Source organism: Nicotiana tomentosiformis, chromosome 2 (genome assembly GCF_000390325.3).
Source record: "Nicotiana tomentosiformis chromosome 2, ASM39032v3, whole genome shotgun sequence".
Classification (NCBI taxonomy): Eukaryota; Viridiplantae; Streptophyta; class Magnoliopsida; order Solanales; family Solanaceae; genus Nicotiana; species Nicotiana tomentosiformis.
In genome coordinates, this window is record NC_090813.1 from 178,861,241 (window position 1) to 178,880,114 (window position 18,874).

The following is an 18,874-nucleotide window of genomic DNA, read 5'->3' on the forward strand; positions in this document are numbered from 1 at the left end:
TTGTAGAGAAAACAAGGAGAAAAAACTGGATAGCAATTCGTGATCAGATTGCCCAAAATATTTATTGTCGTTTAATGGTTTAAGTTAATCAGCAAAAAATATACACATTTTTTATTCAATTCCGTTACTAGGGTGAGCTAACTCCAAAAAGTCTGTCCACAATTTGAATGGGGGCAACCATGCATGGTACTTCTCGACCCTGTCTCCGAGTAATAATTTCCTCTATAAAAAATAATTTGTGTAATATTTAATTATATTTTGTACTTACAAACGTTAGTCAAATTATATCTTAGCTTACCAATAAATAGTTTATTCAAATAATGATCTTATCAAATCATCTTTGAACTAAAAATAAATTGAGACATGAATTATTTTGTATTTAAATCAATCTAGAGTGTGAAATCTTTCAATAATCATGTTCTTATTAGTGTGAATTAAGGACATATAATTATTTTTAATAGAAAAAGGTGTTATTAAGATTTTTTACCAAATACTGCTTATTATGTAACTGTCTATTTATTAAATAATTAAGTTTCCTTGTTAGGTAATGCATTTAAGAGTTATAGTTTACCCCTTAACATACCAAAGAAAATGGATACCAAAATTAGATTCTTTATATATGGAAAAATAAATTGGAAGGTTACAACTCAAATGGGAAATCTTAAATATGGCAAAAAATGAACATGTATAGAAACTTAATTAAATTGATGGTAATTTTACTAATTTAGATCTTTACACCTACCTCTTACACTCAATGAACATTTTCTTCCCACATTAATGCACACAATCATCTCGAGATTTTACATTCAACTTTACCCTAATCGAAATTGCAAAATCCAACAATCAAAACCGGAAAAGGAGAAATTAACAAGACAATGGCGACATCTACTTCTTCCTTAGTATTATGTCTAATTATTGCTTCCTTATTGGCACCAAGTAAAAGTAACCCCTTGTCCCAAGTGTGTATCAAATCGAAAAATCCAAGGTTTTGTTTGGAAGTCTTTGGTCTAAATCCTCATAGGAGTCCTCATGAGTTGACACAAGAAGCCCTCAACTTAGCCGTGGCAAACGCCTCGGGAACAGCCACAAAGATTGACATCTTTCTAGATCGAAACGAAGACGGTAACCTAAAAGTGATATATTCATTGTGTTTGAATTATTACCAAGCGGCCGTTGATGTTTTAAAAGCTGCAGAGGAGTTTTTGATACAAGGTCAATATAGTAACGTAAACACAGCAGGAAATATAGTAGAGGAAGATGCTTCAAATTGTGAGAATGCGTTTAAAAAGGTACCAGGTAATTATGTGTCAACTCTTACTAAGGACAATGAGAACCTAGGATTTCTTGGTAGTATTGTTGTGGCTGCTGCAGATGTTCTTTCTAATTCGACATCGGCCAAAAATTAATAAATGCATGTCATGTGTTACGACAAGAATGTCAATTAATAAATGAGAAAAAAATTGTCACTTCAGATTTTCCATTAATTTCAGGGGGAACAATTATTTTTTTCTTTCAAGTTACTTGTTTAACTCCATTGTAATTCTCTTTTTTTACTTAATTAATCAGATGAAATTGTCTTTTAAATCGTTGATATTTGACCTCTTCACGTGTATGAGCGGATGCAGCCGTGCCAATTTTAAAAGCTTATATATATGTTGGAAAATTAATCCAAAATTGATGTAAGAAATTCCTAAATTGTTTAAGATTTTATATTTGTTAATTTACTTTTTTCAATGTCTAAAAGAGGATTTTTAGGTTACCACAAAATTTTAAGATCATTAAGAATTTATGAGATTCTAAATACATTATATTTCCTTCATTATATTTATATTAAATTTGTAAGACTATATGATATGGCACACTTGGTGGTTTTAAACCTTTTTTTGGAGGCATGCATTCTCATCTCATTTCTGAAATCTAGTGCTACATGAGACACTTTCTTAATAAACCCCAATAGTGTCTCATGTAAATAAAGAAGGGGACAATGGTGTAAGGCATGTGACGCTCATTTTGACAAGATGAGACTTTTGATTAAAGAGTCTTTCTCTCTCTTACAAAGATACAAACACTACTTTTTCATGTAGATTCTTGTTCGTTTTATCCCACACTCTTCCATCAAATCCGAGAATAATTCGAATATTCTGGGATTTGTCTGTCGCTCATCATTGTCATGAGAAATAATTAACTAGTTCATATTTTATTGGGTGAATCACTCATTCTATTTACTTAAATGTCATTTATTGTTATTTATTGCTAGTTGTTGCTACATTATTACTCATACTTTTTGGAACAGTTAATGCATATTGTTGTCAATCCTCCACCAGATCTGACCAACATTAGTCACCTTTTCGAAATAACATCTAGAAATATTATTATTAACTAAGTTTAACTCATTATTATATAAATTCAACTGTTTAAATCGAAAGTTACACTTTTTGGTCAAACAATTGAAACTCTTATCCTAAATATTTTCTTTTTCTTTTTTTTTTTATTTTCTTTATAAAGAAGTTCTTCAGAAAATTAACTGTAACATTAGTAAAAGGGCTTGATTTAAATAGTAACTATATATTATCGTTTCTTTATATGATCTCTTCTTTTTCTACGACTGCATATGGTTAAGGAATGATACACTTGTCTTGCATCGATTGTATAAGAGCTTCCAGAGGGGTTTAAATGGTTCTATGTTAATCCGCCCATTTTCTAAAGGTTTTGGGTTGAAACATGCTACCATTCTTTCATATATGGTATCAGAGTCAAATTTTGATAAATCTATATGTACAAACAGTTTTCTCTCCTCATCTATAGCTCTGAACTTCAATTTTCTCTCTCAACTCAGCTCATGGAGCTGCTCTAGACTATGGACTTCTTTTTTATCGTGCCATAATATTACTCCAAGCTCCCTCATTAGCATGTTGAACCTAATTTGGCTTCATCTATTCTAGGCCCACTTTTACTGAGCCTTCTCTACTTAAAAGAATAGATATATACATAGAGAGAATATACAACAAAAATATTAATATGAGTAAAACTTGTAGCTAGAATCGGATTACATATGCGGGATGGTTCTAGAGATTAATAAACACTTGTCCCTTATTGATTATCTTAGAGTTGCTTCTTTAAAGGGGTTTAAATAGTCCTAAACTACTTTTATTTTTTTTTAAGGCTATCCAGCTCCTTTAGGAGCTTGGATAGACATATATAAATAGATCAACAGCAAAATACATTGGAGGGGAACTTCACCTTACCTCTATTACTATGCAGGTTACAAAATGGTGGATAAATACATGTATGCCAGCTCACCAAAATAGCGAATTGAGAGGGCTACTAACCCCTCCTCTGTATTGCATAATTACAAGGCATAATACATAAACAAGCCCTCAAATTTGGCCTCAACTTGCATGTATGCCCTCTAACTTTGGGTGTGCACAAGTAGACACATCAACTTGTCTCCACTATGTTAGTTAAAAACTCTAACTTATAAAAGGTCATCTAGACACCTCTAGAATTTATGTGCCACATCATGATTTAAACTTTATACAAGTTAAGGTACCTACTTGTGCATACCAAAGTTAGATGGCATAATTGCCTGAGACTAAGTTTGAGGGCCTATATTAGCATCAAGAAACATTAAATTGATATCTTCTTTCTAGGCTCATGTCCAGATAAATGGTATTCTTGGATTATTTCATTCTAAATAAAGGGAATTGCAATATGTCCATTCTGTATTTTCCTCTAGCCTCCTTTCGAAGTTGTTGCGGATTGCGAAATCATGTCGTATGTGCTTTCAAGTCATAATTAGATATGATATCAACAACCTTATTTCTTACTCTATAGTAATGTGTTATTATCCTATCCTCCATAAGTTCGAGTTTATTTCTCAAATCTAGAATTATGTCAGTTAATTTTCATGAAATTTTTAAATTTTCAAGCAACCAGTTAACCAATCTAATCCAGTCTTCAAAACCAATGATTCTGCCATATTATTTATGGTAGTACCAAAAAGGATTGCATAAGCAGCCACCATTATGATTTCTATTACCCCTTCCCCCCGCGCGCGCACTAAGGCGTGGGTTGCCTTTCGTGCAGCCATCAGAATTGATCTTGACAAATCCCAAGTTTGGGGGATTCCATTTAACATAGGTAGAGGAGATGGACAACTTAGCATACTTCACTATCAGAAAAGTTCTCAGTCAGAAAGGATATTCAGTATATATATCACTGGTCCTAAACTACTAGTGTGTTTGTTTCCTAATTTCATGATGTCTTTGACTTTTTGAGTATAATTTCTTATTACTATATGTATGGGACATGTACAGGGCATCTTTCAGAATGCGGGGGGGGGGGGGGGGAGGGGGATAGCCGTCAAACAAATTTAAGTTATAAACACTAAAAGTATAAAGATCTTTCTTACAAGATCAGTGAACCGAAACTCGTAATTTTACCTTTTTTTACCAGTATATCAATTATTAATGTTTATCAAGAATTTACTTAAAATTTTATGATAAGTGATATGATTGTACACTCTTCCGAAAATATAGTAGGAAACCTGAGAGCTGACAGGGGTTTTATTTCATGAATTTCTCTTTCTTTCGTCATCTTGAGAGGTTTTGACTTATATGTGTATTCTATTAGCCTTCTAATTAAATCGTGATTAATTTTGTAATACCATCAAGTACTAAACCTACTATAGGTCATTATGGCCGAGAGACATCTACGGAGCAAAAAAAACACAAATAGACAATATTTAAGAAAAAAAATTCAAAAACCTAATAGCAGAAGGTATTTTACATGACACGACAGCTAAATAAATATATTCCTTGGCAGAAAGCTATAAGCATCAATCAATAATCACGTTTAACAAAAAATTCAAAGCATTAAGTTCCTAAAAAAACGTCCAAAGCGATTCAGTTTCCTAAGAATACGCAATACTCCTAAAAATAAGAACATATAAATGGAAATGTATTAGGAAGATAATTTTAATCCAAAAATAACTTCTTCATGTAGGCATAGTATCCCATTCTTTGAGCGAGAATCTTCTGTCACAAAAAGAATTCAATTCAATAAAAAGGTTATTTAATATTATTTATATAATATTAAATTTTAAAATTTATTTTATTGTACATTTATACATAAGGAATAATAATGGTATATATAAGCATATAAATATAAATTTTTGTTACTGTTTGTACATAAAATAGATATTGAATAATAAATAATATTTTCCTCACATATACAAAGTATAGATTTTATATAACAAATATACATAAAATATATACAAATTTCATTAAATATACATAAATTATATATTAGATACATAATACATACATCGAATATGTATAAAATTATACATTTTTTAATAATTATGCGTCAAATATATACTACATACATTAAATATATGCAAGTATTATGTATTTCTATTTGAGAGAATAATAAAAATGTGATTTTAAGAGCAACTATTAATTAGAAGGAAAATGTCATAGAAAACGTAAGCTTGGAAAGCTCTGATTAATGATGAGAGAAAATTATGAATAGATTAATATGGCTCAAAACCAATCCCTTAAACTGTGGGTTTGTGTTGAACGGTTTATGTTTAAGAAATTAAAGGCCATTAAATAAGGTGAAGAATCTTTAAAAATGTTATAACTGTATATGAATATGCTATTTTTGTAATAAAGCAAAAGTACTATAGTTGTATAAATGGTTTTTAATAACAGTTCTACCGTGTAAAAATCTCAAATATTTAAGCCTTAGATTGTTTCTTTTATATTGTTATTCATCTTTTATTTACTTCCAAGTCACGAATTTATTACCATTATGATGCAAAAGTACAATTCGAAGGAGGGTATTGCCTGGCTTTCTTTTACCTTGCCATTAGCAAATTATCACATATTTGCCATTGCCGTTGACGGAGCTCCAACATGAAGCGGGAGGGCTTTACGTGTCCAAATTATTTGAGAAAAAAAATGTCTAAATTTACCCTCAACTTTATTACTACGGTCTTTAAAATTACTCTAAAGTTGGAACTCAAGACAAAATTGAAACGTTTTCCTAACGATGGAAGTAACATAAGTAATAGAGCGCAAAGTTGCTCAATTACTGATATTGCAGGGGAAAAGTTGACTACTTTCTCTATTGAAAATGTGAGTTTCGATAGTCATATAGGCCTCTGGCAACAATATTTTGAATTTGCTTTATTACTCTCATGGAATTATGGCCTAATCTGCACCACTCATATGGCAAACGGGGCGGGGGCGGGGGCGGGGGCGGGTGCAGGGCGGGGCAGGTTTAAAGTTATGCGGGTGGGTCGGGTATATGCGTGTTTAAGAAATTTTTCTTGTTGGTCTATTTGATATTCTGCAGGTTTAAGCTAAGTGCTAACCCTTGCCACTTTTGCATTGCTGGAATCACCATCAACATTCCAGGAATTTTTCTTGGTTGGTCTATTTGATATTCCAGCATTTTATCTGCAAATTTTTCACTCTTCCCAATACTTGGTACCATTAGGCAAAGACAGAAGGCAACTTGACTGCAAGATCCACCCGTCGAAAGAAGACAAGTCGGCCAAATATTACAAAGTCTCGATATTTATCACCGATCAAGAAGGAAACCCAAAAGGACCTCGAATATTTGGTACACTAAAGAATTGAGAGAATTAAATTTTACTAACATAGTTTCACGACAGCCATATTGATACTTGTAGTGATACACCTAATCCCCAATTAATATCGTGCAGTATCTTTTTTTTTGCTAAGGAAAGGAGTAATTTATATTTAAAAAAACTAAGAGGTCTGGTTATTACATAACATAGGGGTATATATACCGCATACGATTGTCCCCAATCTGTCTTTATTGAAAGCATGTAAAACGAAGGCCAGAGGAGTTTCCCAGTATGTTATGATGTCTTCTTACATCGTTAGTTGATTGCCTGGTACGTCCATACTTTGCTAGAGCGTCAGCCACAAAGTTGTCTTCCCTACAAATATGGTTTATAGTCTCCGATCCAAGAGCATCAAGAAGAAAACTACAATCATCAAGAAGATGTGAGAATCAAGTTTGTTCAATCTTAAATAAATTATATAATACCTGCGAATTTGTTTCCACTATAATTGGAAAGAGATTTTTTGTGAAGGATAATTCCAATCCAGTAAGTAGTGCAAGCAGCTCGGCGTGTATTGCAGAATTTGCAGTCGCTTTCTGCGCAAAGCCCATAACCCATGAGCCACTGTGATCTCTAATTATTCCCCAGCACCACTGGTTTGGTGGGTCGGATCGTAAGCACCATCGACGTTTAGCTTGTATTGGCTAGTAGGTGGTGGGAACCACCTTACTGGGACTTGCAGCCATGGTTTTGGAGATGTTATAGTCTGAGTGAGTGAGAGGTATTCTGCTACTTGAATCGTGATTTTTTTGCTGCACGTAGGGGATGAGGTCTGGTTAAAGAGATTTGAACTCCTATTAATCCAAATGCTCCAGAGGATGAACGGCATTATAGTAGAGTATGGTGCTTTGAAGGAGGCATTTGGCGTTTGGATGGAAGCGTTTTTGGTGGACTTATCCTTTATCCAGTTGGCAAGGTTGTGTGGTTGGGGTATGCATAAGTTGAATAAAGGCCATAAGTGGCAGGAGTGCTTGCATACAAATAAGATGTGGTTTATGTCTTCTACACTATTTAGGCAGAATTGATAGAAGTTGATTGAAGAATTTTCTTCTGGTACAGGAAGTCTCTAGTAGGGAGCTTGTGGTGCACAAATAACCACAAGAAGAATTTGTGTTTGTTCAAGCAGTTGAAGTGCCAAAGCCAAGAGTAATTAACATGTGTGGGTTATGGCAGTTGGTTGGTGATCTGGAGTTGGAGCATATATGTTGATTTAGTAGTAAAATTACCAAGGGATGTTTGGTTCCAAAAAGATTGGTCGGGTTTGTTGGTGGAGAATGGAATAATAGTGTGGTTGATTAATTGTATAGTAGTAGGATATAAGGATAAGGATAATCTTCCCATAGTCCACGAATGGTTTGAGATAATTGATGATACTGTTAGTTGTTCCTCCATGTGTTGTAAGGGGACCTGGATCGTGTGGCGCATACAGCTATTGTTTGGGAGCCAGTTTTCGTTCCAGAGGTTGATAGTTGATCCATCCTCTATGTTCCAAGAGAGCCATGTTTGGAAGAGGCCAGTGGCTTTGGTCATGCTTTTCCGTATGTATGAATCAGTTGGCTTGGCCTGGTATATTTCTCAATGTCTATGCTGAACATATTTTGCTTGAAGTATTTTGGCCCATAAGAAGTTTGCACTCATATGGGAGTTTTTAGCTAAAATTGTCCCTTATTTTTTAGGGTAAGTCTAACTTTGTCCTTTATCTATTGCCCTGAGCACTTATTGTCCTTTAAGTTTGCTAAACTTGAGCAGGTTTAGTCCATTTAATAAAAGACCCAAAGGGAGACCTAAAAACTACCAGTGATTTCACTTTCACTGAGTCAACTGGGTAAAGAAACTTTCGGTACTCAAATTTTGCAGAACCGATGTAGTGAACCTAAACCTTTTTAACGGGCCGGGTTGACCCGGTTCCGGACCGGCCCGGACTGATGGAAGGGGGTTGGGTAGGGATGGGTTTGGGGGGTTGGTCCGTATATATTTTTTTACCAGTTAACCTGACCGGTCAAACCCGGTCAATGAAAATTACTGTTGAACCGACCGGTTGAAAAAAATAGTGACCGATCGATCACCAATCCTGGCCGGTTATCGAGTTTTTAAAACCGGGCTTAACGGGTCCGGGCACATCCGGTGAAAAATTGAACCGAAACGATTTTGGGCCTAATGGGTCGGGCCAGGTTCCGGACCTAAGGGCCCGGCCCGGCCCACCCCTTTGTCACCTTTAAGATTGTAGAAACAAGTGTGGTAATTTTAAAAAAAAATTAAAAAAATAGTCGTTGAACCGAGTCGGTCCGGTTAACCGATTCAACAGTAATTTTCATTGACCTGGTTTGACCGGTCTGGTTAACTGGTAAAAAAATATATACGGACCAACCCCCTAATCCCCCAAACCCAACCCTACCCGGCCCCCTTCCTCCGGTCCGGGCCGGTCCAGTTTACTACCGGTCTAGGCCGGTCCGGAATCGGGTCAACCCGGCCCGTTAAACAGGTTTAGGTTCACTACATCGGTTCGCAAAATTTGAGTACTAAAAGTTTCTTTACCCAGTTAACTCAGTGGAATGACTGGTAGTTTTTATACTCAAGTTTAGCAAACTTAAAGGACAATAAGTGCTCAGGGCAATAGATAAAGGATAAAGTTAAACTTAACCCCAAAGATAAGGAACAATTTTGGCTAAAAACTCCTCATATGGAAATGCCAAAGTAACAGCATAGCATAATTTTTATCAAACAGTTTTATATAGTCCCAAGTCCCCCTAGTAATTTGGGAGTGATTCCGTCTCCCGACTGGTAAGGTGGGGTTGATCCCCACAGAAAATTTCTTTGGAGGTGACAAAATTCTAGGTTGTACGTACCACCAGCTAATAATCGATGCAGACTAAATTATAAAAAAATGTACCCAACATAATGAATGTCATTAAATGAGAAAAGCAGTATAGCATTGCCAAAAGATGCTAGAACGTCGCAGAAAACAATGTAACACAATGAAATGTTGGGCTATGAAACAAAGAAAGCTATAAACTCTCCCACAACCAGGACCTCAAAGTGCTCTGTGATTCTCTTTTATGCAAAACTTTGTGCACAGCTCTCTAAGCGCGAACCCCTCTGTTAAGATTAACCATGCGACCTGATCCATCCGTTTGACTTCCCCTCGCACCTCCACCACTCTGATATCTTGAGCCTTGACCACCGAAAGTCCCCCGCGCCTGATTAGTACGGTCCCTCGATGCTTGCCCAGAAGCTGATCTACCACCTACATATCCTGTTCGGCCACCACCGCCACCACCTTGTCTGCCTTGTGAGAAGGAGAAATCCTGCCACTTACCAGCACCAGCAGCTGCAGCAGCATAATCTTGGCCGTCCCTGCGCCTCAGGGGAATGCCCTCCAATCCACCACCACCTATCCTTGATTCTGTTGCTCTTTCATTACTTTCTGCTAATACTGACAGCTTTTCCGTCAACTGGAATGCCAAAGCCTGCAATCTTGTCTGCTCAACATCGTGAAAGACCATGCATCGGGATGGTTGATCCCAGCTTGCATGAAGCTCCTCAGAAATCATCATTTTGCTCACGATGCTATGGATCTGTGAATCTGAAAGGTCAAACATCCCTGCAAGCTGATCCAAACTCAAAGAATTATAAGAAGAAGAATATGTGAAAAGATAGGTTCTCAGTGCCTCTTCCTTTATTTTGTCTCTAAGCATCTCAAGAACACTATCCTTGTTGCGTAGCAGCCTCCACACGTCAAGGGAGTTGATAACATCAAAAGCCTTTTCAAAGTTTCCTTGCTTGAGGGCCCTTGTCGCTGCCATTACATGGTCCCTCACATTTTCAGGTGGGCCGGTGAAAGTTTGCCTCTCACTCACTTCAAGCAATCTCCGGAATGTCTTACTAATAACCCTGCGCTTCATGTCATGGCTATTAGCTGCCATGTTTGGCACTTCAAGAAGCATTGCACATGTCAGATGGACGGCCTCAAGAAGCTCAAGATTTATATGCATATGATACGGCATCTGACGCCTCCTCTCCATCCGCTCCTAAAAGTGTCCAAAACATGCATAGTTTAGAAGCTTTGGTAAGAATCATAATGAAGAAATTTCACAAAAAAAACTACTCAGATAAATGAGTCAGTTGAAGGTGCAATCCGATATAAAATATATGATATTTCAGTTACTATGAATTTGTTCTGACGAATTTGGCTAAAACTGATGGAATTAATTTAAAGTTCTGCAACGTTCTTTTGATTTTACTATTCCTGGTTTACTCCCAAGCATCCTTCCAAAGAACAAGTTTTGCTAGTTCCGTTTTCGAGACATTATGTCAACAGTTAATGTCCAAAATCTTTTAAAACAACAAAAACCTCTAAACTCCCACATGTGTGAGGAATGGTTCCCAACAGGTTCCTTCTACCACACGTGAAGAAAGAAAAATAAATAACAAATGATTTAATTCTAAGTTATTCAAGTATAAGTTTTAGTTCCTTTATTTACCCAACTCTCTGTTCAGGTCCACCACCTTCACCTTACACATTTCCTCACTTCATCAAATTCTCTTCTAAAACTTTTCTTCTTATTTTGTCTTCTCTCCAAATTTCACTTTTGTCAGCATTCAACCACAAAAATGGTTCAAGCAAAGTGTAACCATATATTCTTCAAGTTCATGTCTTTAGCACTATACACCCAATTTGTGCCCTGATATGCTTCCAATTCTTTTTCTAATTTCCCATAATTTCCTTTGCCTCATAGCAATTTCCTCTTTCAGCCATCACAAAAATACAATTCCGAAGATAATATCACAAATTTCACCTATCTGTCTCTATTAGGACTTTCACTCTGCATTATTATACTGTCAAATCCTAATTGCCACACCTATCAACTCTTGGCTCTTTTCTCATTTTCAGTTAAATGGTTGGCAAGAATTACGACTTCTCACTCGCAGTAGTGGAAATGGCATGGATTATGCTAAGGATTGACTACTGAGGAATCCTTTGGCTTCTTTTTGGCGTCTTCTCTTATGAAAACCATGAGGAAACGCCACAGATTTAAGTAGAAAAAGTTACAGAGTATTGCTCTTTTACGGGATTCTAAAACTACAAGTTTAGATACCCACGTAACTCAATAAGTAAACCAACAAATAAACTGATCTTTCTTTTCGAGTTTAAACTAGAACCCACTTTCTTGTTGAACTGCGCCACACAAACACTCTGAAACAGATACTAACTACTACAATTATGAAGTACAATAAAGCAGCTAATCTCAAAACATAACAAAGGAGGAACATAAGGGCACATAATAAGAACAAATTTCTTACATAAAAGAAAAAGAATGAAAATTTTCAGCAAAGAAACCTGTTCTGGGGTCTTCTCATGATATCGACTTTGGGAGACACCTTGCGCGAGTAACTCCTTCACCCGGCCGGCAGAATAGAGTTCAGCCAAGCAGCCATGCGCTTCTGCAACAAGTGCCGCCCTGAATGCACAGAGACCGAGCTGAGCCATGGCTCTGTTGAAAAGTATCTGAGTTGAAATGTCCATGTGCTGGATATTATCTTGCAAGTGACTCATCAATAACAAGTCACGGGATACTGAAAACTCATCCAAGATAGCATGGTGGTATATATCACAGAGCATTGCACGGGCCTTGGTTCGTTCATCCCCATATTTGTATATGAGAGAAACGAGACTGTCCATCACTGTCCTGCTGTTCTCTTCAAAAGCAGGTTTCCTGGGCACAAGCTCTGGAGTTGCAACAAATGCAGTTGGACCTCTACTCTCCTCAACCACTTTGTTTTCTTCTACAGACTCTGCCTCTCCTTCTCCTTCGGTAAGCTCAGCCAACTTCCTCATAGCATCATACACTCCTTGTGGTTTATAATAAATGAATTCAACCTGTTTCAGAGCCACTTTTGCAGCACCCTTGTAGTCTCCCGCACGTTCTAAATAATGTTGGACATTTTGAGCAAGAACCAAAAATAACGGCTCATCCCTCAGCCTCTCAACATACTCACGGGTATGTGGATCAATTACCTGCAAGCTCTTGAAAAACTCTACATCTATCCTTTCAACAAAGGCAACCAAGTTTCCCCAGATCCTTATCGTCCCCGAGTGGTCTGCTCCTTTCTGGGTCTCATTTTCATCTGGCTCCACCATGTCATCAACCAAAATATTTGGGTATTGGGTCAAAACATCGAGGATGGTAAGCATATTCTGCACGCACTTTTTCCACACATTTATAGGCATGTGTCCACTGAGACTTGGATTAACGTCAAACTGGGCAGATACAACACTAAACAGAATTTCAAGCTTTTGTGCTGGAGTCTTGGCCACCTTGGTCAAGAAGGTGAGCTGTTCAACCAATTCAATCTTTCCAGTCCCCTTTCTACCCCTAGCGGCAACAATTTCCTTGAACTTCTTGTTGACCGTCTCCCAGGTGATTTGACTTGGATCCTTGAACTGTTTATCCAAAAGTTTTTCTTTCTTGCTCAGCATCTTCTCCCACCCGGTACCGCTCTCGGTTGTCTCATCCCGACTTTCATCTTCGTCATCTTCCTCATCAGACGCAGCTGCAATCTTTGTTGGGTCCTCCTCAAACTCATCTTCATCATCCTCTTCTGACTCTTCTGACTCTTCATCATCACCAGCCTCATCCTCACTCTCGGGAGGATTTTCCCTGTACTTGTTAATCAACTCCTCATACTGCTTGTTATTCTTTTTCAGTTTCTGTTTCATCGAATTTAAGGCTTTAGCATTACTACTACTCATCTTCTTCTTTGCCTCCTTATTGGCCAAAGCCTGACTCAAGAAATCCTCCAGCATCACTAGAGCTTTGATATAGAGATTTGGTGCTTTAACCGATTCTGTAATGCGCATGACCTTCTCCAGCTGCTTATTGATCTTATCAAAGCTCTCCTGCAAGCTGACCCAGTCATTAATCTTCATAGCATTCTTCATCTGATCAACGGTAGCAGACAATTCCTCAAAGCGCTTATCCTTTGCTGACCGGACAACTCGCTTCTGTCCATCTGACTCATCACTGTCGCTGTCACCAGCTGCAAGGTATCTTGACCCAGCCGCTGCAGCGGTAGTCTCAGCCGGCCCTTCGTCATCCTCCTGCTCGTAATCACTCTCCTCCTCCTCCTCGGTTTCACTATCGCCCTGCAAATACCATAGTATGAATCAATTAAATAACACCATCCCTAAACCCTTATACTTTATGCAGAATGAGCTATGCCCTACAGACTGCCATATACAAAAACAAATCACTCATTCACAGCAACTTAATTTTCTAGGCTCACTAAGCAATTCCTTCTGTACAGTTTAAGATTATATTTCACATCACACTGTTTACACAAACAAGTAAATTGCTTTTCAGCAGAATAGATGGCGAAAAGTGTGAACAAATACCCATTATCGTGATTTGTATCCAAAGGTCACTTAGACATTGAATAATTGGATTATGAAATTGCAATTCAAAACATCCAGATGCAAGTATCCATTCATTATGTTCGGGCACTTTTTACATCCAATTCAAAACAACCAGATGCAAGTACAATCACATGACAATATATTATGCCTCAATCAAAAGCTAGCTGGGGTCGGCTATATGAATCATCAAAATCCATTTAGCTCTATATAGATCAGATTCATTCCAATATTCAATAATTTAGGATTATCTATCACTAGAGTTCACATAAATTAATTTAAAAAATATATCTTTATCAATAGTTATCAAAAAAATAAAACTTTACCACTGTAAATTGGTGAATAGATTACTTTACTCATCCAAACAGAAAAAGAAAAAACTAAATCTTTAATTGAGGTGAAAAAATCATTTACCTGAGTCCAAAAACGGGACGCCATACTTCTTCAAAAAATTCTTCGAGAAACGGAGATAGAATGAGCTGCAATTACTCAAAATAAAAATAAAATATCAGATTGAGAATAAATCAACAAATGAGTTTGCTACTTCAGCGGTTTTACAAACACCAATTTTGAAGAAGAAAAGATTCGAACCTGTAAGCTGGAACTGTGGTTTACAGAAAGCTTAGCGGAGAAAGGGAAGAGGGAATGGAATTTTACAGTAAAAACCCTAGAGAATGATAAGGCTTGGTCCGACTCGGCTTTTGGGCTTCTATGGGGTGGGAATATGAAGTCACTAATTGAACAAGGCCACGGCCCAATGTATTTCGTTTTGAGAAAACTACCATCTATAGCCCCTCAAAATTTTAACAATCTATGTTTTTTCTCACTTACACGAAATGGCCCTTCGGCCCAAACATATTACATCTAATAGCCCAAAATGTCTATTTAAATATGTTTCGTATAGTGACAGTCTATTTTGTATATTTATTGTATAGTGATAGTATATTTTGTATATATTTTTGTATAATGACAGTCTATTTAATATATATTTTGTATAGTGACGGTCTATTTTGAATATATTTTGTATAGTGACAGTATATTGTATATAAATTGTATAGTGATAGTCTATTTAGTATATTTTTATATAGTAACAGACTATTTTGTATATATTTTATATAGTGACAGTCTATTTAGTATATTTTTTGTATAATGACAGTCTATTTTTGTATATATTTTGTATAGTGATAGTCTATTGTATATAAATTGTATAGTGACAGTCTATTTTGTATAATTCTCTTACACTTCCATGTTTGCCCACTAGGGACCCATTAAATCTCGTGAACACAAACTCCAGACAAACACGGCAGAATTCTCAACCCATGCAGCCCACAATCCAAAAAGGAATTTAAGTTCTATAAATTAATATAATTACATATAAATTTTAACCACTTCTGTTAGTGTAAAGATTGGTGGTTAAAATTTGCCAAAGAGCAAGAATTATCCAACTACTACGAGTTAGTATATTGAAGCATACTCTCATTTCAGAAGCATCACATTCAAATAAATCCATTAAGGAATTTCGTCGAGCAACTCCGAGGCATGACAATGAAGACTGCTAAGTGTACAAACTAACACTCACCAGAACAGTAGGTAGCTATCAACCTAAGACTAATAAACGAAAAGCATTTCTATAAGCAAATTAAATCTGTCACAAAACTAGAAAACGGACATCCGCAGACGAATTTCATCGAACAACTTAGATGTAATGACAAACTTCAAAAAACGCTGCTTTAGAGTATAATGGTTGAGGGAGAATGAAGTTAGGGTTTTGAGGAAGTGGTGGTTGTGGTGTTGGGTGAGGATGAACGGATGGTGTGATTTGAATTCTGACAGCGGCGGAGGAACGGCGGAGAAAGCGGAGGAGGATACCATAGAGAGGGGGAAGAGTGGCAGTGGTCTTGGGCTGGTCTTTCAATTAGTTTTGGGCTATAAAATGCATACTGCAATTTGTGGCTAGCGGCCGATATTAGTTTCTAACTGATGGCCATAAATGAAGTTTGCTCTTTCGTTTTCAGGCAAAAATCACTTTTCGTCCGCGGCAGAAATTATTTGTATCTGATAGCTGTAAAAATATATGACTTTTATATAATTTTTATGTATAACAAACAAAAATATATATAGATAAAAAAATATTTTTTTTATCTACTATTTTGAGAGTTGTTATAAGGTGTCATTTTCCCTTTGTTTTTCTCCTTCCTTCTATGAATACGAACCGGCGGAATACCTAAAAATTCATAAACTTGGCATGAATTATTAGTTGTACCCTTAAATTATTTGATACTTAAATACCCCCTTGAACTTGGTTATTTGATGGTCGTTACCCTTCTGAATATTGTTGGGACAAAAAGGATGAATATAGTCTCTTTTTATTTTGATTAATTGCTTCGATAGGTACAGTGTCTATTTATTATAACTATTATTTCTTTTTTATTGAGTCAAATTTGTGAAAATTTGGCTAAAAAATCATATTTTAGCCAAATAAAAAGTTATAACTAAAATAATAGAGTACTAAATGTGAATTTCTTGTTATTTTATTAGATACTATGGCTATTTATTTCAATTGTGTATTTTTATTTTCGAATCAAATCATTAAAAGAACTTGGCTATAGCTCCACTATTTTTTATTAAATAAAAAAAAGTATAGCCAAAATAATGATCTTGCAATTGTGTACTTCTCTTTTATTTCTTTGTTATATGTTATAGTTATTTTATATTAGTTGTTCTCTTTGTTATATGCTATAGCTATTTCTTTGGGGATTATCTACTCTTCATTAAATCTGATAAAGGTATGTGTGCGGATCGCAACGTCATCCCGAGTGAGAACCTCAGGACCCAGCATAGGCTCCCGATCATGGATTTGGAGATTATGAGGAAGCGAAGAAAGAGGGCTGTGTTTGGTTTACCTAGGATCAAGTGGGGAGCTTTAGCTAAAAACAGAGCTCAGGAGTTGGGTGATAAGTTGTTGACTATGGGGGCATGGAGGAGTAGTGACGACACGAGTGATATGTGGACTGCGACTTCGAATTGCATTAGGGAAGTTGCTAGATAGGTATTGGAGGTCCCGAAGGGCTCCTCTGGTTGCCGCCATAAGGGACTGTTGGTGGAGCACTAAGGTCCAAGGTAAAGTGGAAGCCAAGAAAGCGACATATTTGAAGTTTTTAAAGAGCATGGACGAGGAATAGAAGAGGACGAATAGCGGTATGAGATGGCTAAGAAGGAAGCGAAGTTAGCGGTTACTGCGGCTAAGACTATCGCATTTGAACGCTTGTATGAAGAACTTGGTAGAAAATGAGGAGACAAGAAGTTGTATAAGCTAGCCAAGATGCGAGAAAAAAAGGCATCTGACCTGGACTAAATGAAGTGCATCAAGAATGAGGAAGGCAGAGCTTTGTTGGATGATGCAATTATTTGACAGAGATGACAGACTTACTTTCATAAACTATTGAATGAAGAGAGGGATAAGAATATTCTACTGGGTGACTTAGAGCACTCCGAGAGTCGTCGGGACTTTGAGTATTGTAGTCATAGAAAAGTTGAGGAGGTGGAGGGGGCTATGCACAAGATGAGCAGTAGGAGAGCGGTCAGGTCAGACGAAATCTCGGTGAAATTTTGGATGAGCATGGGCAGGGCGGGCTTGGAGTAGCTCACTGGGTTATTTAATGTCATTTTTAGGATAAAGAATATGCCTGAAGAATGAAGATGGAGTACAATGATCCCATAGTATAAGAACAAGAATGATATAAAAAATTGCAACAACTATCGGGGTATCAAGTTACTAAGCCATACTATGAAAGTCTGAGAAAGGGTGATGAAGCTGAGGGTGAGGAGAATTGTGTCTATTTCTGATAACTAATTCGAATTTATGCTGGGACGTTCGATTACAAAAGTTATTCACCTTGTTAGGAGGTTGATAGAGCAGTATAGGGAGAGGAAGAAGGATTTACATATGGTGTTTATCGACTTAGAGAAGGCTTACGATAAAGTGACGAGGGAGGTTCTATGAAGATGTTTGGAGGCTAGAAGTATTCATGTTACATACATTAAGGCTATTAAGGACATGTATGATAGATCTAAGATTCGAGTGAGAACGGTGGGAGGGGTTCAGGACACTTCCAGTTGTGATGGGGTTGCACTAGGGGTTAGCCCTCAACCCATTTTTATTTGCTCTAGCGATCGACGCACTGGCGCGCCATATTCAAGGGAAGGTGTCATGATGCATGTAATTTGTAGATAGCATTGTACTTATTAACGAGACGCGAGGCGGTGTTAATGAGAGGTTAGAGATTGGACGCAGACCCTGGAGTCTAAAGGTTTCAAATTGAGTATGACAAAGACAGAATAGTTGGAGTGCAAGTTTCATGGTGTGACTCCTGTAGTGAACGAAGACGTTAGTCTTGATTCATAAGTCATACCTAGGAGAGAGAGTTTCAAGTACCTTGGGTCAGTTATACAATGGAATGGGGAGATCAAAGAGGATGTCACACATCGTATTGGGGCGGGGCGGATGAAATGGTGGCTCACTTTTGGTATTTTTTGTGATAAGAATGTGCCATCAAAACATAAAGGTAAGTTTTATAAAGTGGCGGTCAGACAGACAATATTGTATAGGGAAGAGTATTGGCCAGTCAAGAACTTCCATCTCCAGAAGATGAATGTGGCTGAAATAAGAATATTGAACTAGAAGTGCAGGTATACCAGGTTAGATAGAATTAGAAATGAAATTATTCCGGACTAGGTGGGCGTGACCCCTATGGAGGACAAGATACGGGAGGTGAGACTTAGATGGTTCGGGCATGTGAAGAGGA

General features: G+C 36.9%; 2 protein-coding genes across 2 annotated transcripts; one reads left to right on the top strand and one right to left on the bottom strand.

Moving 5' to 3' along the window:
• The first annotated feature begins 875 nt into the window (after positions 1–875).
• Positions 876–1,406, top strand: LOC117276700 (pectinesterase inhibitor-like). The gene has a single exon (XM_033656029.1). It carries the CDS (start codon positions 876–878, stop codon positions 1,404–1,406), a length of 531 nt encoding a protein of 176 aa, XP_033511920.1.
• An 8,139-nt stretch (positions 1,407–9,545) lies between these two features.
• On the bottom strand, positions 9,546–14,800 carry LOC104095898 (eukaryotic translation initiation factor 3 subunit C-like). The gene is made up of 4 exons (XM_009602142.4): positions 14,661–14,800; positions 14,484–14,548; positions 11,997–13,802; positions 9,546–10,686 (listed from the first exon to the last, which is right to left on the bottom strand). Exons 2-4 carry the CDS (start codon positions 14,505–14,507, stop codon positions 9,739–9,741), a joined length of 2,778 nt encoding a protein of 925 aa, XP_009600437.2. The 5' UTR covers positions 14,508–14,548; positions 14,661–14,800; the 3' UTR covers positions 9,546–9,738.
• Positions 14,801–18,874: the final 4,074 nt, after the last annotated feature.

Coding starts and splice junctions, on each gene's coding strand:
- LOC117276700 (XM_033656029.1), top strand. CDS start 876: ATGGCGACATCTACTTCTTCCTTAGTATTATGTCTAATTATTGCTTCC.
- LOC104095898 (XM_009602142.4), bottom strand. CDS start 14,507: ATGGCGTCCCGTTTTTGGACTCAG. Junction 13,803..14,483: donor CGTCCCGTTTTTGGACTCAG/GTAAATGATTTT, acceptor TGGTATTTGCAG/GGCGATAGTGAAACCGAGGA. Junction 10,687..11,996: donor ATGAGAAGACCCCAGAACAG/GTTTCTTTGCTG, acceptor GGACACTTTTAG/GAGCGGATGGAGAGGAGGCG.